Consider the following 23800-nt stretch of genomic DNA (forward strand, 5'->3'; position numbering starts at 1 on the left):
ATGTTGAGTGACCATTGACTCTAGAAGCACCATCAACATGATATGGCACAGAAACAGCTATGGTTAGCCAACATGGCAGGGGCTGCCTTTCCAACACAGACAACACTTGCACAATACTAAAATACACGAAAACCCCACCACACACAGTAGCATACCTGCCATTTAATTCAATGCAGTTAAATTTGATCCTCCAGTTAATAAGGAAGGTAAAAATTCTAAATGAGAGAGAAGAGAAGAAGAGCCCAAGGAAGATCCATGTAATGATGAAAAATGGCTACAGCGAAGAGTACTGTTACTGGCATTATGTGAATACCAATGTAAGAACTACCATGAGCTATGGTCCACATCTATTACTTACCAGGTCAGCTTTGTCAGCAACATGAACTATGGTTACAGGGCTGTATAAGAAAGGAAAGCCCCATCTGTGTCATGGACATTTTGACCTATGTATATGGAGAATGATTTCTCGTTAACTGTGCAACAGTGGATTCTTTACTTGCCTCTGGATAAGCCTCTCTGCCAAAGGGCGGGGGGAACTCCACATCCCCCCATTTCACTTTGCAGATGTAATCAGCAGTAGCGTCAATCTTTGCAGCCAAATCCAGAACATAGACGCCATCTTTAGTCACGACTGTATTAAGAGATTCACCAGAGTTAGTCTTTTGCTTGTACATCTTTATGCATGAATTAACAATATGGATTCCTCACTAACTGGATATTTTGTGATGCTTTCTATATTAGGAGTGGTGGCCTGTTTGTTTTTTGCTTTATATTTTGACTTTTGGTGAAGGTCACCTCTATACAGAGAGCCATCCCAGGGTCTATACCCATTAAGTCCCCCCCTTTTTTTTTTTTTTTTTGGGGGGGGGGGGGGGGGGGAGGGTCTAACTCCACTATCCATGGCAAATGGATGCCACAAAATTCTGAGTATCTGCTTGATACACATAGACCACTTTGTCCCCGATGGGTGCAAGTTACCCATTAGGAACACACATTAGTACACCAAAATCTACAACAGAGAATTTTAAAAACCTGTATGAAAACCACAGTCTGCTTGCACAAAATTTACCATGAAGGGATCTTGCCATTGCTTTCTTTAAGCCATTCAGAGTATTCTATAGCCAAACCAGGCCAATTACATCACTAGAGACATCTTCTGGAAATGATCTGATTCCCTCCTGTGTAGGGCCTCAACTTTACCTAAGATTTGCCTAACAAAACTTTCTATTTGCCTCAGACGATTATACTGCTAGAAACTAACACATGTGGTAATACAGTCTATTTCAGAGGTATATAATTAACTAGTCATAGAAAGCCTATGAATTTTTTTGTATCACTTTTGCTTAGGTATTACTTTGACATATATATAATGTGGAAGGATGAACAAAATCTCACTGTTAAACAAACAAAGCAACCCTGCAGTGATTCTTCTACCCTCTCCCCAAAACGTCAGAGTTACCTAGTGGATTTATCTCCAGGTATGTGAAATACAAGTCTTCGTAAAGGTTGAAAAGGCCAGATATGAAGCTAGCCAGGACACTGCACAAAAATTAAAATACATAAATTCATTAGAGCAGGTAGACACATAACTGACATAGAAGAGCCTGTCCCAGTTCCTTTATCATCTTGGTCTGTGGAGAAGCTACCTCCTATCCATTTCTTTCATTCTCATGGGAAGATGTCTGGGTGATGACTCAGAGGTCACTAAACCCCCACTAAAAAAAACTGCAGAGAAAATGTTATCATCTCAAGACTGTCATCTGATTTAATCCCATTAGGAGGCAGAAATCTCTCTCTCTGTCAGATGTGCATCTTTTGTCAGAACTCAACTTCAAGGACCATTAGCCAGAGAAAGGAAAGACTGGAGTGAACAAGAGTGGCTCTAAGAGCCTGATGAGGTGCATGTCAAAAGGCGGCCTTCAGCACTTATTGTGTTTCCAAATAATGAATAACGAGATTAGTTACCGGCATCTTCTTTAACGAGATGCTTAATAGTTAGTTTTGAAATCTGAAGATCTGAAATAAGCTTTTGAATATCAAGAGAGGCTATAAAATCTCGAGTAGCTTAACCAGGACAAGGAATCATACCTTTCCATAATCAGCCACTGGATTCAAGTAGTTTTACAAGCCCTGCAAGACACAGCAATCAGACTCTAGGAACTGTCCTGCCGCCCTTATATAAAGAATGATGGGGGAAGGGGGGAAAAAGGGCTGTCCTTGGGCTGAAGGCGGATGGTAAAATATGCCTTTTGCAGCTCAACAGGAAACACAGACAACCCCAAGGAACTTAGATTGTTTGGGATGCAGTGCACATTCCTGCCCAAACTCATAAGCTAGAGAGAGAGGGACCTTCAGGGAGAAAAATGAGGATCAACTCCACTGAAACGTGAAAGCTTTTGGGAAGGAGAGTTGGCATATAGAACATCGGGACTGGGGGCATATAGGATGTAGAATTATATCCCTGCTTACTCTTTCTTCTCCTCCAGTGCGTGCACCAAGAGATGTTTTTTCACATCAGAGGCACTGAGCTTTTCATCCACCCTCACCAAGAGCTTCTGTGCTTTGGCATCAACATCTCCCACGTCCACACCCCCTTGATGGTGGAAGAGCACATAGTCCCCCTCGCGGGCAGCATAGATGCACACGTAGAACTCTTCTTCCTGTGGCACAGATCAGGGGGATGAACATTAGCCAGTAAGTCACACCCAGCAATAGCACTGCTTAGCTAAATTTCCAGGGGTCCCCAAGTTAACTCATTGAATAACCCAACCCAGGAGTAGTTGGTGTCCATCAGAGATGTCCTTAATACATCCCACGGAATTCTATAGACTATTACATGGCTGTGCTTGGAGGGGCAGCCTGTGGAGACTTCAGGTCCCAGCACGTAATGCTCCAGTTTGATCTCAACAGCTATTACTGGGCACATCATATCCCAGGATCTGTAGTCTCCTTGGTCAGCTGCAATCTGCTCCCATTTTAAACAGCTGAAGTACAGGCTTCAGATGCCTGTTAAGGTGCCAGCACAATCCTCAGTTGGGCAAAACGAGGGAACCTCAGTTTCAGATGTTGAAAGTAGCATACAACCAACACCACAGACTAAGGTAGGGGAAGATTATGTGGTAGCTACATCTCCCTCAATATCACGTAAATTGTCTCACTTCAGCACTCTTTCTTCTTCCTGCTTGACAGCCACCAGATTGGAGGAACAATTTATTGCCTGTTTCCATGTGATGTTTACTGCGGCAGGATTTCCTCCTGGTGGGGAGGAACAGCAACCAACCAGTGCAGCTGTAAATCTCTGTCTCCGTGCAAAGATTCTAAAGCTCTCTATTTCTCAGTGACAACATGCGTCAGCGTCATCACCTTTATGACATCCACTCAAGTGCCTGCTTTCACCACCCCTAAGAGCAGTCAGTCTGGGCCAAACAAGATTATTTTGGAGCACTTCTTTGTGTTTTAATTGGAATACCAACCTGCTTGTGAGGGACAAAGGGCTCGATCAGGAAGTTCTTAAGGATACCTGTAGCTTTAGCGATCTGTTGATAGGAGAGAGACACACCATTAAAGCTTCACACAGTATCCACAGCTAAGACATGGCAGAAACACACTCCAAGATGTCTTTAACGCTGCTCTGACTCAAATCGATTCCCAACAACCTATTGGTTGGAATGTGTATCCCTGAAACCAAGATCTCCACTTTCCAGCATGGCAGCGTGTACTATTGAGGCTATGAAGACCACTGAGCTAATCTGTGGCATTTCAACACTCAAAGGAAGCTTCAGGGAGCCTTCTCAGAGCTCAGTGGTTCCCACATCTCCATGGTCTGTGTTCTCCAGAAAGCTGGCAATCTAGGACATTGTACTGACATCACCTACGAAGTCTGCCTTCCCCTTTTCCAATGGTGGCTGCTGGTCTTACTCAAACTGCAATGTAATAGTAGTTTGCCACTTCACATCCCAGAAGCACAATATTTCCAAAGGGCACCACTCAGTTCAGTACTAAGTGCTACACGAGATGCATGTACTGTCCCCCCCCTTAACCCTTCAGTAACTAAAACACATTCCACAGTGTTATTACCAGCATGGGGCAGGAGGACCCAAATTTTCTCATTGGACATTGTTAATGGCTGATTTTCAGAAGGGTTATCGTCAGATGAATAGTCAGTTTTTGTCCTCTGCCTTGGGCTGACAGCTTACATCAGCTAGGGCACACGAAGGCACCAGAATGGTTTTATCCTCAGATGAACGGCAAAAATGACAGGCCATCAGCACAGGCCACAATCCATTTGCCCAGCCACAGGCCGCAGCTCACAGGCTGGGTTCAGACAAGGCAGAATGCAGTCACCCAGGAGATCAACACCCACATCAGCCCAGAAAAGCAGGCTTGGGAGGAACCATTCCCCAAACACAGGCTGTGGAGGGACAGTGACCTGTCCTCTAGGCTCACACTATGGGTTATAAATATTAGTGATCATGGAAGGGGATGGGAGATCTAGCAGGAACATCTGGTTACTATTTTAACTTCATACAAATGGAAACGTGGTTTCAAATGCCATCTTAAGTCATCATGTAAAATGAGTTTGGTGGTTCTTTAATATTAGACAGTTGTCCAGCTCCCCAAACCAGTGTGCAATTTGAAGTGATCAGCCCCTGCTCACAAGACCCCCAAGACTGGGATACCAGTGGGCTGCAGGACAGGAGTAAGGGTCATCAGCAGAGCTATGTAAGGCAGCTTGCAAAACCCACGGTTAAAAGTAGTCTAATCTGCCTCAGTCTAACTAGTGCTATCATCCCCCACTTTCACAAGCCCTGAACATTAAATTGGAGGGCGTGGGGGGAGAAATGTAGATGAAGATAGAATAATCAGGTCTCCAGAAGGTCTGTTTTATGGATAACAAAATGCCTGGTCTGATTTAATCCTTTTTGAAATGGGTTTTTACCCTGAATTATTTTTTATGCCTTTAAAGGCTCAACACATTTAGGAAAATGGGGGAGAGACATAAATACTGGGTCATGAGCCCACGCCCCCATACTGAGCCCACTCATTCTGACATGGCCATTGCATTATCCCCAGCAGTTATGTCAACACCCCTTGTTTCTCAAGGGGCAGCCCCACCCGGATGCAGCTGCCTGCCCCATTTCACAACGTCCTTCAGCAGTGGCTTTGCAGTCCCTGCTGTGCATCTCAGTGATGGAGCCAGCTGCATATCAGTCACAGGAACGACAAGGCCTTGGTTACCTCCAGGAAGCATGACTCCATCAACTCCGGAGATGCAGAGGCGGAGATAACAGGTGTGTTTATCATTGTCAGAGTGTTCCCAGGAGAATAAAAGTTACAAGACAGCATCCAATTAAAAAGAGGACTGACATAAAACTCCATTGTCAGCCAACACACAGTGACTAATACACTGGCTGGCAACAACGAAGGGGTGATGTGAGGACTTTGCGTTTACAGCTACTTTGGGTACCACTAAAATGAAACAGCCACCCCAACTAGAGGCAGTGCTGGCTCTTTAAGGTACTGTTTCCGACAGATATTTAGAATTACACGAGAATTCAGTGGGAATTCACCACATTTTTTTACTGACAGTGCTTCACAATAGGCTTAGTCATTGGATATAAATAATGGGTAGTAAGTCGACTGAATTGTGCCATCAGTGGGCTACCAAATGGTGCTTAATTCCCAACAGTAGATACACACAGGTCAGATTCTCCTCTCTCTTGGTTTTACATCAGCATCGCTTCAATGATTCTTCCTGCCTTACACTGGCATATGCAAGAGGGAGAACCTGGCACACAGAAACTAACATACAAAGCCCACTAAAGATCAGGTTTATAGCATGAAAGGGTCAGAGCAATACAAGTGACTTTTCATCTCTTCAGTGCTACATCTGCCATTAGAATCTTGGCCAATACGCTCCATACCTACCGTAGTTTCTTGCCCCAGACGTAGTTTGAGCCAAGCCTTCACCTGACCCAGGTCAAGATTAACGCCAACTAATCCGAGCTTCCCACGCCGTTTTATTAGCTGATCCGGCTTCACCACCAGACGCTAGAATATCAGACACGAGGGGTCAGAGGAGAGAGAAAAATCAGAAGCTTCGAGTTAAGCAGAGACAGTCTCTGCAGATAATTAAACTGAGTTTTAAATTAAGTAAATTCTCTGCAGCAAATGTCTGGGGGAGAGTTCGTTTAACCTACTGGCTGGCACCCAATGTACTATGGTTGTTGGGCAAAATGCACCACTAGTACCGCCTTCGGTACTAGGTGAGAGATTCCACCAAGTTCAAAAAGGAAAAAAAAAAAAAAAAAAATCAAGAGATCATAGCCACAGAACAAACGCTGGGGCAGAAATCCAGCTGCAATAAAAGGTAAGTGTGGGTTTTGGCAGAGATGGGCATTAGGAGAGGGACAGAGTCAGATGAAGCCTTCCTGGAAGAATCCTGATTGCAGTGAAAACTCACTTGGATTTTTGCTCATATTTGCAGAGCTGTGTTATGAGCCAACTGAACATAATCCCAAGAATTCTCCAAAAACTTTGTAGTCAATTTCCCTTTTGTTCTGATACTTAACCTGACTAAATTCCAACTGGGCGGTAACATTCTAAATCCGATTTCCCTTGTTGTTTCATTTGGATACAGGACTTGTCCTAACTCCCTGTCCTGAACGGATGCAGGTTGTTGCTTTGTGCTGTTAAAAAAAGCTGCCCTTTATTCACTTCAGAGGTTGCTATATGTCAGCAGTGGGTGTAGGGATACAATTTGTTGAGTGCTTTGGGATCCTTGAGTGAAAGTTGTGAGAGCAGCTGTGATTAGAATGAGATTATCAAAAGGTGATTTGTTTAGCTGTTCTCCTTCCCTGAGAATCCACGCTGAACAGCATTCATTATTCCCTTGGTTTTGCAAACTGCTTTGGCAAAATGCATCATTAACTAAAGCTTCCCTGGTGAGCCGAGGCTTGTAAAGGCAAAATTGTTACTGAAGCAGAAATACGGAATGCCAGAGAAGCAAGCAAATGCAATCTGACTTCTCACAAACATGACTCTTTTCTTTACCGCCCCCACAAGTTCTGCACATGGAGATTTGCCAATGCCAGGGATAAGGCTGGAATTAGGAGGGTATCACATTTCAGTTGACCCGCAGTAGCTCTCTACTGGACCGCTGCAGAAAGTTCCGCCTAAGGGAAGTACACATCTCAAGCTTACATAGGTCACTTTCTGCTGAGCAGAGAGAATTCTCTACAGCACTGTTCCCCTCCTGTACTGCCCATCCCCATCCATCCAGTACAGACTATAACTTTAGTGATCTATGTTAGAGAGCAGTGATTCTCAAACAGGGGTACATGTACCCCAGGGGTATGCGGAGGTCTTCCAGGGGGGTACATCAACTCATCTAGATATTTGCCTAGTTTTTCAACAGGCTACAATAAAAGCACTAGCAAAAAGTCAGTACAAGCTAAAATTTCATACAATGACTTATTTATACGGCTCTATATAGCATACACTGAAATGTAAGTCCAATACTTCCAATTGATTTTTTTTTATAAATTATATGGTAAAAATGAGAGTAGGCAATTTTTCAGTAATAGTGTGCGGTGACATTTCTGTATTTTAGGTCTGATTTTGTAAGCAGGTAGTTTTTAAGTGAGTTGTAACTTGGGGGTATTCAAGACAAATCAGACTCCTGAAAGCGGTACAGTAGTCTGGAAAGATTGAGTCTCACTGGTATATAGCAACAACAAAGCACTGCAGTATATAATATGGTGATAGCAGTGTCCCTTTGCTGGATGGGCACTGAAAGCCCACAGACATTTCAACTGTTCAGTAAACAACCCCAACAAAAGGGTGTGTGCTGTCCACGGTTCTTTTAGGATTCCTGAAAAATCTCTCTGAGATACTGCTGATATTTCCCAGCAGCAGACTCATGCAGCTAAGTGGTGGGCATTTCATTAGTTACTGTGCAGGTACTATCAATCAGCAAGTAAGAGGACAGTGTGGAACATGTATGTTCTGCTAACCGGTGGCTTAAAGTAATTAATAGCTGGAAAGGAGCCAGGTTAGCCAAACAGAGAAAGGAACTCGGAAGAGATGCTCACTGCTCTGTGGAGAGGATGCATGGCTAGGAAGCAGGACAAAAAGACTTAGGAAACAAAAGAAAAACAACAAACTTACCTTACATTTTTGCTCAGGTACAAGAAATCCAACAGATCTACTTAGCGAAACACAAAACTAGTCAGAGTGAAGGCCAGTCACTCAAATGCTATGATCATCCTCAACCCACTCCATAATGCTTGGGTAAGGAAAGGGTGTCGGAAGAGTGCACGTTATTGGGAACGAAGACTGAAATATCTAGAGCGTAGTAGCTACATGACAACCTCACACAAGTTTTTTGTTGGCATGGGCCAATCTCTTGATTTGTCTGCTGACATTTCTTCGTTTAATAGCAGTCACTCAAGCCCTTAAATCAGCAACACAGTCAGGTTCCTTTGATACCAATACAGCATCACTGAAGCCACATTTATCAATTCTCAGTGCTCCACTGCCACGTTGGGAGACTTTCCTCCACATTTCCTGGCATAGACCCTAACAGCTACTGACACTTCACGATAGAACGGCGTTCTGCAATGCAGGCTGCCACTGCCATCAGCTTTAGAGAACCTGCATGCAATGCTCCAACGTACAGCCATCTTGGCAGTAGCCATACTAGAGGGTGAGAGCAGGGGACCAGAAGACCAGATGCATGGGTTTTAGTCCCAGCTATCAGACTTACTGTGTGATTCTGAAGGCAGGTCATCTAACCTCCCACTCTAATTACTCACCACACAGGAAGTATGTTGTATAGTCTAGTGATTGTAAAAGCTCAGAGACTCTCCAATGAATGGCACTGCAGAAGGGCAAGTCATTGTGCTTACCTCAGTCAGGAGCCAGGGATGATCCTGGGTCAGACGATCCCAGTCGGTGTCTGATGTCACTCTGGCATACTTGAAGCGGTTCTGAATGGCTGAGGATGTGCAGATATATTTGTACAGGAACTCCTTCCCAGTCTGTTCAGATATGGCTTTGGCCGACATGGCTATCTAGGAACTGAATAAAATTAAAAGAGACAAGGTGAGTGATGTAATATCTTTTCACTTCCTCTAGACCTGAGGAAGAGCTTTGTGAAACACGAAAGCTTGTCCCTTCCACCAACCGCAGTTAGTCCGATAAAAGATATCTCCACACCCACCTTGTGTCTCATATCCTACGACCAACACAGCTACAAAAATTATATATATATATTTTATATAGACAGAGACACGGACTCAGATTTGCACAGACATTTCATCCTTCAGGTTCAACGAGAACACAAGGCGAGGTTAAGTAGAGACATTTATTAATCCAAGTGCCTGTCCAGAGCTCCATCTTGTCATTATGAAAAACCTTCAAAATCCCATTGATCAAGTAAATAGTCCCCATTGATCAAAAACCTCACCCCATCCAACGATATCCATTTTCCACCCCCTGGGGGAAAGCCACCCAACTCTGCATTGGAGGAGCCTTCACAGCAGATGACCTGTCAGGTCCGTGCCTCCCCGCCATTCCCACCCCTACAGGCAGTGCAACCTGCCCACAACTACATACACTCCGGGCACTGGCTCTCTCTCATCACAGGGCCTCCCTGTAACATACTTGCCATTTTTCCCCCTAGGTTGTTTTCGAGTGGCAGTAGGGCAGTATGACAGAAACCCCTCCTCCAGCCCACTGTATGTTGCGTTTCCAGCATGTCCTCCTGACAGGACCCCTATTAAAGTTACAATTCTTAACGTTTTAGGAATCACCAATCAAATGCTTATATCTGAACAGAAAAAAAACCTCCATTATGGTTTCCTCTCCCCCCCCCCCCCCCCCTTCCCGGAGAACCCTTGTTTACAATATCACCTCACTTTATTTTTCTAGAACAAGTGGCCTGAGAGCAGCCTCAGGACATGTAGACTAAGTGCTTAACAGCATCTAGTTTCTATGGGGGAGGAAATTCTATGTGAAGAATTCTGGAAGGGGATTAAGTGAGGTGCTGGAAGTTCTTAAATTCCTTTCCCCTTCCAAGGGATGGGCTCTATGACCAGCTAGGAATTCGCTCCTTTAAAGACACCAGCACACAGGGCTCTATATTCTTGGAGTCGCAACTTTGTTTTGGTTGCAACATCAAAGTACCAAAAAGTGTTAGTTATAAATGGCACAGAAATGTTTATTGCTGCTACAAGTAAATGCTTATTATAAAAATTCTCATTTTACTGAACCCATTTCCACGTGACAGGCACCAGATCAAAAGCTTGTGACCCGCAGAGGTTAACAAACGGCTCCATTTTTTTCTAAGTGGTTAGATCACTGACAAACTGGCATAGACAACAATTCATGGACTTCTGGGCATGACAGCAGTGCTCCTCAGGCTACTTGCCTTAGCAGGACTTCCCTTTGCAAAGCTAGGGATGGCAGTACGTGGAGGAGTTCACACAAGCAAAGCTCTTTCATTCCAGTTTCTTTTGTGGGAAGAAAGAAGACGCAAGTTATTCTCTCCCAATTATCGCAAGCCAAGAACTACTCTGAAAAAAATCCACAGTGAGGAGTGGAAGAGCATAAGAAAAACAAAAACCCCAAAACAAACCTTCAGCCACCTTGCAACAGTCTGGCCATGGAAGTGTACAAACATGACTTGGCAAAGACACAACTGGCAATCCCATCACAGGACAGGGGCCAGATAGCATGTACAAATCCGTGAAAGGAAGCAGTTTAAACAGATACAACAGAATCTATTCAGTGCCTCTATTTCTTGTAATATCTCATGGTTAACAAGAACCTGTGCTAAGGTGGGCAGTTTCATCTTTGATTTAGCTAGGCCCATGCCTGGGAATAAATTAGTGATCTTTTTATTGTTTATAATGAACAGGAGTACTTGTGGCACCTTAGAGACTAACAAATTTATTTCAGCATAAACTTTTGTGGGCTACAGCTCACTTCTTCAGATGCATAGAGTGAAACAGACAGAAGATATTTATACATACAGAGAACATGAAAAGGTGGAAGTATGCATACCAATTGTAAGAGGCCAATCAATTGAGATGAGCCATCAGTAGCAGCAGAAGAAAAAACTTTGAAGTGATAATCGAGATGACCCGTAGAAGGTGTGAGGAGAATTTAACATGGGGGAAAAAAAATTCAATTAGTGTAATGAACCAACCATTCCCAGTCTCTGTTTAGACCTAAGTTAATTGTGTCTAATTTGCATATTAATTCGAGTTCAGCAGTCTCTCTTTGGAGTCTGTTTTTGAAGTTTTTTTGTTGCAAAACTGACACTTTCAAGTCTGTCACTGAGTGAGTAGAGAGATTGAAGTGTTCTCCCACTGGTTTTTGAATGTTATGGTTCCTGATGTCAGATCTGTGTCCATTTATTCTTTTGCGTAGAGACTGTCCAGTTTGGCCAATGAAATGGTCTTCCCGCCCCCTTGTGGGCAGAGTTTTAATTTAAAGGAAGGAATACTCTCGATGGAGAAAAGGATGGGAGTCATGCAGCATTCTCCATACAAATCTGGGATCTAACATGCTAATCCAGGAGACCCAGGTAGGCATTCAAAGTGCTCATGGAGGTGGATAGCTGAACTGTTGCGTTGGCGGAATACAAGAGTGCAGCCCAATGCCCAAGACCAGACTGCTTTCTGACAAGGCTATAGCACAATGCAAAATGAATTTGCTGACTGACTGATCAGCTAGATTACGTTTAGCTCTACTTGCTTATTCTGAGACTTTCCTAAACAAGGTTATCGTTTCTCAGGATGGAATTATAGCCATCTCTCGGGGATACGTATGTCTGGCAGGTACTAGATTGCATGTTCAGCCTAGGTGTCTACGTGCAGTCATCCTGAAATAGCTGTAGCAGCAAGCTAGTTTCAATCAGATGTCCGTCATTATGACTGACTTAGCAACAGCCTGTAGAGGGAGAGGAAGTGCAGCTGCAATCGGGTGACAGCAGGATATAAAAAAACAAAAACAAACCCATGAGAACATTATCTCAATGCTACTAAGAGCAGATGGGGGCAGCTAACAGGTAAGTGGATATGCTCCATGCCAATGGATTAGCTTCAAACTAGCATTTTATGACCTGGAAGGCCTGCTCCATAGCTCGTCTCCGGATCTGGCTACAAACAGAGTTGTGCAGATACCCACTTGGTGTTGTTGGAGCTACTCAGCCATACTGCTGTGAGGGCTATAGTACCAGGCTCCTTTAGTACAGTGGTTTTCAACCTTTTTTTCATTTGTGAACCCCTAAAATATCTCAACTGGAGGTGTGGACCCATTTGGAAATCTTGGTCTGCAGATCACAAGTTGAAAACCACTGCTTTAGAGGAACAAGAAGCTGGATTGAACAGTCGTGAACTAGCAAAGGCATGATAGAAGACAGTATTGAGGAGAAGGAATATATAGAATATCGGCAGGTATGTCTGGGTACATTGAAAAGAAGTCAGCAAAATGCTTGTACCCAGAGCTTTTCAAGTGTGGCGATTATGGCTGGAAGATGACCATCCTCTTTGCTCACTATAGAATCCAATCTGCTGAGTCTACTATCAAGAAGAAGTTTTCTGCCCTTCTTAGCCCTGCAGATGCCACAGAGCTTTGGGAGAGCAGGCTGGATTCTTCTGTGCACCAACGGGAGCTGAAGAGTTGTTCTGATTGCTGAATCTTGATTAGCAGGGAAGCTAAAAGAGGCAGAAAGAACAGTTGCACCATTGGGAACCAGCTGGTGTTTTCAGCACCAACAGTTAGAAGGATTGTCTGATGATTTGCAAACTGAGCTAATTTGATCTGTAATTAGCAAAAAGGAGCTGGAACCTTTACAGTGTCACTTTCCTGACTATAAAGTCACTGTGACAGATTGTTTTGGACAGGACTATCCAGAAAAGCAAGTGAATTCCTTCCCAGCATGATTTACTGCCTGGTCAACCCACTGTCAACCTTTCATTTTAGACAGCAAAGACCAGGCATAATTGTGTGTTGGGTTAGTAGCTGGCACAGGTAAATGCAAGCCTTCCCTGCCCTCCCGGACACAGCTCTGCCAATCACCTTCACAGCAGCCAGCATGCTATTCTTGGCAATTTGTACAGCATCACTCACAAAGCTTTCCATTATCTTTTTGCTTTTAAGTGATGCTCTTTCCGGGAGCTCTTGAGCCATGCGCTATCTTTTATTTGGATAGGAAGCTACAATACACTTGGCTCCCACACCCCATGAAAATCCATCAGTTGCCGGTTTTAAAGTACGCCAAAGGGCAGCCTCAGAGAAAACCAGGGTCGCATTTCACTGCATTAAGATACTAAGTATGGCAAATCCATTTCTTACGTATTTTAAAGCGCTAATTACAGATCTTACATTTTGGGTTCTTTCAGCATGAAATACTAAAGTTCTCATACAACAGTACAGCTCTGCAAAGCACTGCAGTACACAAATTAAATAATGAAAGGCCACACACACAAAATATCATACAAGTGACTAAGAATCAGTACTCCAAGGTTCCATCCCTACCTCTGGGAGGGCAGTATTATCTAGTGGTTAGAACAGGAGACTGGGAATCAGGATTCCTGGCTCCCATTCTGGCTCTGTGTGACCTTGGGACTCTTCATGACCAGAGGCTTCCTGTGTCTGTTTTGTCCTCCATCACCCCCCCCCCCCATGTGTAAAATGGGGGAATACTAACCTAATCCGCTGGGCAGTTGTTAAACCTGGGGTATGCAAAGTGCTTTGAGAGCCTCTGATAGAAAGAGAAGAGTGCTGTTATTGTGGGTTATGACACTGAAAGCCCACTAAGAGCTCATCGAAGGCTTTACAAAATCTGTATTCCCTATTCACTCAGCTGTTCACGATGGTTGTTCCTCACCTGACCCATCGTCCGGAGTTTGTGACATCACAGCTGCGGAGGTAAGAGTGGTGATGCCAAAGGATTAGGACACTGGAAGCAGTTCAAATGTTAAAAGCACCAGCTCCTGCTTTCATTCAAGTGTTGCTTGGTAATACAATTGGTGGGGGGAGAAGCAGTAGGACTCGATCATAGTTAAGCTCTTCAGCTGCACTGACCCTGCTGTTCCCATGACCATGGGAATAGAGAGAAAACTGAAAATATGCTACTATCTGCAGAACTGTTCTGCACAACAGTCAGCAGAAAAATTTCCACAAGGCATCAGCAGATGCCTGCTCTATGCACTGAGTGCAGGTCTGCCATCTGTCACGAAGACAATCAGAGCAGGCCTGGCTAATTGTTTGTATCTGTTCTTTAGCAAACATTAGAGCAATAGCACAAACGCTAAGTGAAGTACGTGTAACATTCACTGCAAAAAGACCTTGCTGTTTTCCAGTAATTAAGTAGGTCAGGTCCCAAACCCCACAGGCTCATTTTAAGCACTGAGGGCCTCACAACTATACCTGCTGCCAGTGGGAGCGGTGGGCACTCAGCTCCTCTGGAAAAAAATATATATGCGTCTCCGGTACACACACAAGCCACAGGGTCACCCCCACCTCCTGTCCATTGGTCCATTACTTGTTGACACCCCATTGTTTTTGCTTTCCTGGTCAAATCAGATTACACAGTCTTCTTGCACAATCCTGCAAGCTACATGCACATAGGCAGACCCCTACACCTGCTGCTATATGGTCAGGACCTTAGCAACATTCCTCAACTCAAGGGAGGCGTGGGATAAAGTTGGTGAACCTGTTAGATTGCTAATCCACATGGCTGGCTAAGGAGCCATTCTCGTAGACTCATAGACTCATAGACATTAAGGTCAGAAGGGACCATTATGATCATCTGGTCTGACCCCCTGCATGCTGCAGGCCGCAAGACCCTTCCCTGTACTCTACCGTTGAAGTCCCCAGTCCTGTGTTTTAGTGACTTCAATCGGCTGAGACCCTCCTGCTAGTGATCCCTGCCCCATGCTGCGGAGGAAGGCGAAAAACCTCCAGAGGCTCAGCCAATCTACCCTGGAGGAAAATTCCTTCCCGACCCCAAATATGGCGATCAGTAATACCCCGAGCATATAGGCAAGAGTCTCTAGCCTGACCCTTGTTGGCCATTATGTTGTTCATGTACCATTCTAGGGACCCTATGCAGGCATGGCACACAGGGTTACTGCTAGGATCCAGTTATTTCATTATCAGAAATCATCCCATCCTCACTGAAAGGAGGATGGTGGAAGCACAGTTGAATGGGAGACAAGACAACAAAGCGAAGGACAATTAGTTGGCATTTCAGAGTGTTTGGTCCAGATTTTACTTCAGAATATGTTACGGACATTTATTTGATACAGCTGCACGAGACTTAGCTCCTCTGTATGCGCAAACAGAGAGCTCTGCTGAATGAAAGCCATGCACCCTGCCTTTTCTGATGGATGAATCAGTGTAGTAAGAATTACATTAAACATAATTTACTTTTTATGAGACATTGATGTCTCATGGAACCAGCCTTCACACATGCCTTGAATAGATCTTGCTGTGTTTACAGAGGCTTTGCAAAAGAACAGTCTATCTGCAACAAACATTATTTTGAGGGCATTCTTTGAAAGCAGTAGCGTTATCTACAAGGGTGTAAAACCCAACAGCTTTTCAAGGAGCACCATAAAGTTATATACCAATATCAGAAGGGCAAAAAAAGATTAAATTATTATTAAACTAGAGAGGTCTGCGGAGTTTTCATGCTTTCTGAAGGGCGCATTCTTCCTAGTGAACTCTGGGTGATTTGATGCTCTGTTCCTTTATATATGCTGGTCACATAGTATCAAGTTGGGCTGAAGAAAGTGACAGGAAGGGCCAGAGCGCATCTCGGGGGAGATTCAAGCTACTCCCTGATGGATGAAGAGGTCACAAGTAACATCACAAATCAGCCAAAGAAAAATAAAAACAGCCCCTACTCCCAACCTCCACACTGTGCCTCAGAATAGCCTTCATATTCCAGAACACATCCTCATTCCTCAACTCACTGAGGGGCGGAAAAAGGGGTTTTGTAGACTGTTCGGAGCAGATTCTGGCCCAAGATTCTAGCTCTGTTTTCACACCCTGTAGTAGATGCATTTTTGTGGGAGACCATCTGAATGATTCCACACCAGGTGTTGAACAATCTTTCAGCATGGAATTTTCCACTACAAAACAGAAGATTTTTAATTCACTGTATTTTAGGTCATAAGGGCACAATACTATGGTTAAAATTGTAACCGTAGAACTAGACTAAGTGGCCTAAAAAGCACCAACCCCCTGCCAAGAAAAGAACAAAATTATTACAAATCAGCTGACCCAAACAGAAAGTCCTTAAACCAGCCCTGGATGCAGCTACGGAGATATCTGGATAGGGAGTCTCCTCCTTAGACAGAGGGTCCTGAACAAAGAGGAAATCCTCCCAGCCCAATCTAGCTAGAAACCACTAGACAGAGAACAAGGAACATCCAGTTGACTACACAGGCCTACATTTTTAGGAGGGTGAGTGTCAAGAAGATGACTAACTAGAGGGTTGCACACTTTGTTGCTTCTGCAGGCCAAGCTCACTGCATATACCAGGAGCCTCTTGCACTCCTCCATTCCCCAAAAGCTCCCTGTGAGCCATCTTGCCATCCCCCCCTATGTCAGGCATTCGCTGTAATCCCACGCCCCTCATACCAGGGGCTCAGGGTGTTTCCCTTCCCTCGCCCCATCAGGGCAGTATCTCCGTGCTCCCCATTCCCCTTTCTGCCACATGCTGGGGCTCTACGAGTTTCCCTCCCCCTATATAACATTTCCCCCATCCTCCTCCACCCATGCCAGGGACACTGTGTGCCCCCCGTGCCAACCATCTCCCCCACATGAGGGGTTGTGTGTGCCCCCCCCCCCCATGAGGGGTTCTGCGTGCCCACCTATTCCTCCCCCTTCAATTAAAGAGATTCAAGCTGCTGGCTCCGTTGACCAGATGCCAGGGGCTCCATGTGTCCCGCATGTCTCTCCCTTTTCAGTCTTCTGATTTTCACCAAAATCAACAGGCTTCTTCTGCCCATCGGTGCCTAGAACATTCCCTGAACTGGTGGAATTGATCAGATGCCATATTCAACAGTCGTGTTACATCCAGACAGACAAACAAATGCCACTGAGTTGAGTGCAAGGCCCCACAAACACAGCCCATAGATAATATAACATTTACTTTCTACCAAAAAGCCTAGTAGCTCTAAAAAAGAACTGGATATTTAAATGGAAAATGAGAACCTACCGTTATGTTCCAACCGATCTATAAGAGGAGATCAACTCTCCTACTTCATGGTTTGAACCAACCATTAGCTAACGGATTTAGGAAGAAACGTCCCTTTTGGACAGGTTATTCCATAATTGTTTATTACAGGGTTTTGCACCTGCCTCTGAAACTGCTTGTACTTGGTACTTCCACAGATGTGGTGTTGGGCTAGACAAATCCCTGGCCATTCCGAATTCCTATCCCTTCTCGCTGTAAGGAGAAATTATACATATGGGAGTGGACACACATTACTTGGCAAGGGGGTAAGCTACCCGCTACTTTGCTGGGCTAGTTGCTAAACACAATTCAACATGGTTCTTCCAAAAGGCTTTCAATTAAACTGTGAGGGTCTATCTACTCTGGGGTTGGTTCCCTGCACAAAAGATGCCAGTTACTGTGTTAAGAAAACCTGAGTTTTGAAAACATGTTACCAGTTCATAAATAGGTACCATCTTTACAGACTTTCCGGTGCTCATTAGGAACTCCAGAGAGGGTAAAGGAAACTAACAGACTAAGTCACGTTCGCTGGGGCTCAGAAATATTTACCTCCCTCTATCAAAAAAGATGTCACCTGTCAAAGCTGCTGGAAGGATCTGTTCTCAGGAAAGTCATTCAAACACATTAACAAGGGAGAAGAAAATAAAATATTCATACTGACGATGATGACAAGCTAGATAGGTCTGAGTGGCTGAATGCTGACTCTGCTGTAACTTGACAGATGCAAATAACCTGATCTGGTGAGGACCAGCTGAAGGCAAAATACCACCTAGTGCAATGGCACAGGATAGGGGAAGTCAGAACGGGCATTTTAGGCAAAGGAATCAGGGCAAAAACCCCTCCTTGACTTCTGAATAAAGTTCCCTGGGATCTGCAGTGTCCACTAAGAGAAAGTGAGACATTGGATTTTAAGGAGTGCTCCAAAAGAAACTACACACCTTAAACAGCATGGAACTCAAGTTTGTCTAACTGGGAAAGAAAAGAGGACCCAGTAGTTTAGGGATTTCAGAGCAGGGCCACTAAGCCATTCCCTCTAGTACAAATTGTCCAATTTGTTTAGGAAGGAGAATTTGTTGGGAATATTTAAACTAAAATTTGTCACTATGTGGCATCAGCGGCCATTTCTGGGAAAATTGTGAAATTGGTGTTGGTAACAACAGGAGCTTATGATAACCCTCTTCAGGAGCAGTTACCAAGATGATATTTGAGTGGAGTGTCCCATCTAAGGCTCAGTTCAGATCTATGGAGCAGCAATTTTTGAAGCTTAGGGGGGAAAAAAAAAAAAAGCAAGTGTTCTTCTTAGGAGAACAATTTCCCTTCTCACCTCCAGGGCAAAGCCTTTCCTAGGAGCAAGGGGCACCCAAGCACAGTATTTGTTAGATCCTGGACAGAGTTCCTGTTTACCTAGGGCTACCAGCAGAGAGGAACTTTTAAACTCCCTCTCTAATGCAACAGATGGCAGATTGTTTGTTTTATAATTGAATCAGCAAAGAGCAATGATCTTCCCCTTCCCAGCTGAGCTCACGTCAGCAATGCCAGGCTGTCCTCGTCATTCATTCAGCTGGCCCCTTGCTTTTCAGAAGTGAGAAGTCAAACCTCCAACTGCCAGAGAGTTGCTTTGCCAGATCTGCTGGGGACCATGTTTATGAATCTTGTTTGTAAAATCAGTTATAGATATTTACCATCAACTCACAAAATCTGGACTCTGGATGGGTGCAGCCCAAAATCTTAGCTATTGTGGCCAAATCTGCTCCTCTTTTTCATGACAGAAAATGTCTGAACTACTACCCTGGTTTCCCAAGACGACATGGAGCTCACTGCTTGGGTATCAAATATCCAGTCACACTTGACAGAGCGAAGTGTTTATTCATCTTAGTAGCTCACCGGAGCTTCCTTCAAGGTGACATGCCAGTGCTGCTTCAAAACACACTAGAAATACAAGACACTGAGGTCAAAGCTTTCCATGGGAGCTATCGGCACACAGTAGCTGAGGATATGGACATAGACGCATGATAATTTCAGGCTTTATCTCAGTTGCTTCAGTCTTTACAGGCTCTTTGGTATTTATCTTCCTTCCTCAATTTTGAGTGCCTGGTCCTAGTAGCATGAACACCTGTATTCTCACTAGGGGGAGGGGAAGAGCAGCTATGGGAATGAGAGAGATGAAAGACACTGTGCCGAGTTCCGCTCATATTGGACCCTGTTCCAATCACAGGTCCAGTTCCCACTCGAGTGCATGGCATTCTGCTCTCAGTTACATGGATGCAAACCAGGGGCTACTTATGTCTTATCCACACTTGGTTCAGAACCATGCCAGCTAACTGCAGTCACACTTGAACACTGCTGATGCTAGTAGACAAGAGATTTTCATCAAGACTTTGTTTGTTTTTAGAATTACACCACCGTGCTATAGACCAACCCCCTTTCCAGGTCATTCATTAACATCAAGACCAACACATAATAATCCCGGCCCACAGTGACAAGGCAAGCCACATCAGCTCCCTTCTGGTTGCAACATACCTAGCTCTGATCAGAGCATAGGCAGGGCCTTATCAAAGGGAGTGGAAGAAGGACAGTTCAAAAAGTGAAGATGGAGAGTTTAACACTCCTGGTGTTTGTTTTTCCCTCTCCAATTCTCGAGATGTCATTGGGGTCTCTGGAAAGAGCTAAGAGGCTGACATTGTTTAAGAAAGGATCAAGGGAGACAATACACAGTCAACACAAGCATCCATAATAAGGTGGTACGTTTATTATGTCTTTTTAGCCAAGATCTCAGAACCCTCCAGAGAGGTGAAGTGTCTTGCCCACGGTCACAGAGCTGAAATCAGAACTCAGGAGTTCCTGATTCCCAGCCCTGTGTTCAGACCACACTATTCCCCATCTTCACCTGTTATCAAAGGTGTTATAGAAACCCTGGGTATACTAGCAACACACAGAAATCTTCCTTCCAGGGCCTTTTATAGTTCATCTGTAATATGTAGCAGACTAGAAGAGCTATTGGGACCAGTGTAAAGAGTAAATACCTCCAGTATAACATCACCACCTCCTGCTTCCTCCCCCTCAAAAATGAGAGATCACAGGAAAGGAGGACAGTACCAAGTGTCAGAGGGGTAGCTGTGTTAGTCTGTATCCATAAAAACAAGGAGGAGTCTGGTGGCACCTTAAAGACTAACAGATTTATTTGGGCATAAGCTTTCATGGGTAAAAAACCCACTTCTTCCTCATGCATCCGAAGAAGTGAGGTTTTTACCCACGAAAGCGAATGCCCAAATAAATCTGTTAGTCTTTAAGGTGCCACCAGACTCCTCCTTGTTTTTTAGGAAAGGAAGATGAGACCTGCAACTTGTTGGGCTCAAATATCTCACACAGCAATGACTACAATGCCTAGAGGTCAATACATCTGACACCAAGATATTTAAACTACTATTACAAGTTTGTTGATTTATTCTCATCAAGATCTGAATCACAATACCAGAGACTCCACAAATAACATGATTTTAAATTAATTAGTGCTGCTCTTTTACCCAAACTGCACATGACCCAGGAGTTTGATTCTTATCTAGCCAACTGCCTTAAGTCATGCCAAATCTGCAAGAACAAACATGAAAGCATGAGTGCTAAGAAACAATTGACAGATAAGACAGAAAACCAGAAGACCTGAATATTTAAGTTCTACATAGCATCTCAAGGCCTGGATAATCAGGCAAGAACTAAACTCTCTTTAAATTCTTCTGCATTTCTAGGAGGAGAAGGCCGATCTAAGCTCAAAGACTCATTTTGCAGAAATACCAGTCTTGGGCACAGCTCTTAGCTTTCTGAAGACTTCAGTGCAGCTACAACAATGTCTTGCAGGGGCTGTTACTGAAAACTAATCTGGGTGTTTTCCCTTTAGAATGGATTACTGCTTCACGTGACTAATGGCCGAATATTTATATTGTCAATTGCTGTCAGAGTCAGTAAGAAATAAAACTTGTTAAATGGGAAAATGTTGAGAGGTATTTAAAAGGTCTGTTATATGAGACAACAGGTGAGGCAGTGGCAGCACATAATGATAAAGCAGACACAGAGGTGCGAACATGCCAGTGAAGGAAGGAAACATTAATCTAGGTTATCTAGTAGTTTGCTGACAATTTGTCAGTCTGGGTCTGTGGCTCCTGGACTTTCATAATTCTTGTCACACCTGTAACCTTAAAAAAAAATCATATCAAAGGAGAATTATTTGCTTAGTTAATTCCTCATTCCTGACTTTGCCTCCATAAGGAAGTCCAGCTTCAAGACAAAAACTTACAGTAGCAAGGTTTTTAAATTGTGTCGGCCCTAGCAAGGGAACCCCTCGTTCTCAGCTGCCCTGCACCTTGTGCTGCCAAATACACCAGTGCAGCGCGAGTGTGAACGGCTACCAAACCAGCAGGCTGGCGTTTCCCACGGACTTTGCACTGGTGTAAATAACCACACAAGTTCCAGGGCAGTGGAGCACGAGCGGTGTGTCAGGCCAGGTCAGCCGCACCTACTAGAGCCGAACCAGACACGCAGCAGCAGCGGCAGGGTGTACAATGAAGTGCGTGTCATTGCCCCAGACACACCGCCTTGCACAGTCACCTCCAGAGCCCGGCCCAGCGCTAGCCAGCCCTGCTTCCTCCCACCTCCGGCTCACTCGCTGGCCAGTCAGGCTCCAGCAGCGACCAACCAGCCTCTTCCAGGCACGAGCCCCGACCTGCTGCGCCCGGCTAGGGTGACCAGATGTCCCGGTTTTATAGGCACAGTCCCGATTTTTGAGTCTTTTTCTTATATCGGCTCCTATTACCCCCCCCGATTTATCACACTTGCTGTCTGGTGACCCGTGCAAGCCAGAAGCAGAGAAGAGGGGGCGCCCGGCCGGCCCCCCCATTGCACCCCGCGTCCCTGCGTCGTGCAAAGGGCCCTTGCACGGGGGGGGGGGGGGTGCATCTGCCCCCGGACAGGCTGCGAGCCGCGGACTTACCCGGTGCACGCGCGGCTCCGTTACCGGCCTGGGCTCGCCGGCCGCTCGCAGGCGCCTTTTGTTCCGCGCCCGCCCCACGGCCCATCTGGCTCGAGGCGCTCCCCGCGCGGGGATTGGGCCGCGCGCGCCCCACGTGCTCCTGGCGCGAGCCGGGGCCCCGCCGCCCTCCCCGGGAGTGGCTCGCAGGGGCTTGTGGGAGTTGTAGTTCTTTCCCCCCTCCCCCGCCCCACGGGCTGGGCACAGGAGCGCGCGTGGGGTGGGGCGGGCCAAGCGCTGACTCCGCAGCCAGCCATTGGGCAGCTGGCCGTGGTTGGACGGGACACGCCTCGGCCGGGAGCCGGGTGCTGAATGGCCTGGCCCACGTGTCAGGGCACGGGTGGCTCGGAGGCCGCCCTGGGACTGGGCGCAGCCAAGGGTTGCATCGTGCACCGGCCTGGCAGCTCAGCCCGGAGCCGAGCCGGGGGTCTCCCGGCCCCTGGGGGCGAGAGGCGGGCTAGGCAGTGCTCCGAAGCGTCACCGCCTTGGCAAGGAGCGCGGCCGGGGGTGTTGCAATCTCCTGCCTGCCTGTGTCTGCAGCTACCCTCCCATTGCATAAATCCTTGCCTGGGCATCCTTCGGGGCAGGTTGCAAGCATCTCCTGCTAACAGAGGACATGGCCTTTCCTTTGGCCTTCTTGCTGCCTTTCGTCTGAGGCGCTTCAAGTACTTCATACACATGAATTAACCCTCTGACCCGGCCCTGGGGGAGAGACAGTAATCGAGGGTGGTCTCACTGTGGCGATGGGTGCCCTAGATAGGTTTCGATCACTTCCTGCACCCCTCACCTCAAGCCGGTCAGCCCGCCACACCTCCCTACCCTAGCATTGCCTTCCGATGCATCCCCCACACCTCTGGGGTCCTCTCCAGCGTGGCACGGCACTAGGACGACTTCTTGGCCAACCAGGCCCCCCACCCTCAACATGCTTCTCCCATGCAGCCTATCAGTGCTAATCTGCCACCAAGTAAAGTGTGATCATTTGTAGGAGTAGAAGGAAAACACTAATTGCAGCAACACCTTGGGACTGAACCCCATCATCTGGGCCTCGTGGTTTAACTGTGGTCAGCTGCCTTTTCAGAATAATAAAATAATAATGGTTGTTAATATTTTGTACTTACAGGTGCTCTTGATACAGTGTGGGTCAGTGTATCATTTACACATGGAAAACCTACCTGAGGAGCAGAGAGGCTAAGAAGCGAGCCCCACGATGCATCAGTCAGGAACAGTACCCAGCAGTCCTGACCCCCCACCCTGTGCTCAGTTAACAGATGTCTCATTTTGAGATCACAAGCTCCCAATAGCTGCCACCAGGCCGTTTCTGCTTCCCAGAGATAATCACGGTCCATTATTTTTTTGCTGATATTTCCAATCTGTGACTACAGCAAATATTTATGTCCTTATGTTCTTACATTATTTTCAACTTTCTAGTACTTTGCTCTTCTATAGCACCACTTATCAGAGGCTACCTAGGGCCCGGATCCTGCAGTGAGATCAACACAAACAGGGGTCTGCCTTCATGATCT

At 45.6% G+C, this 23800-nt stretch overlaps 1 protein-coding gene across 3 annotated transcripts in view; it reads right to left on the reverse strand.

Annotated features, from left to right (window-relative positions):
* Window positions 1–22348, reverse strand: part of ACLY (ATP citrate lyase) — a 45118-nt gene extending 22770 nt beyond the window's left edge. For 2 of the 3 annotated variants that reach the window (XM_054014209.1, XM_054014207.1), the window contains exons 1-7: window positions 22242–22348; window positions 8910–9081; window positions 5929–6051; window positions 3474–3536; window positions 2470–2660; window positions 1460–1539; window positions 501–631 (exon numbers count right to left, since the gene is read on the reverse strand). In XM_054014209.1, the coding sequence (XP_053870184.1) occupies window positions 501–631; window positions 1460–1539; window positions 2470–2660; window positions 3474–3536; window positions 5929–6051; window positions 8910–9068 (747 nt within the window). In that variant the 5' untranslated portion in view covers window positions 9069–9081; window positions 22242–22348. Of the gene's footprint in view, window positions 1–500; window positions 632–1459; window positions 1540–2469; window positions 2661–3473; window positions 3537–5928; window positions 6052–8909; window positions 9082–12508; window positions 12528–22241 lie in introns of those variants that run through there. The other variant, XM_054014208.1, reaches the window with a different exon arrangement.
* Between the last annotated feature and the right edge of the window lie 1452 nt (window positions 22349–23800).

This window comes from Malaclemys terrapin, chromosome 25, assembly GCF_027887155.1.
Source record: "Malaclemys terrapin pileata isolate rMalTer1 chromosome 25, rMalTer1.hap1, whole genome shotgun sequence".
Lineage (NCBI taxonomy): Eukaryota > Metazoa > Chordata > Testudines > Emydidae > Malaclemys > Malaclemys terrapin.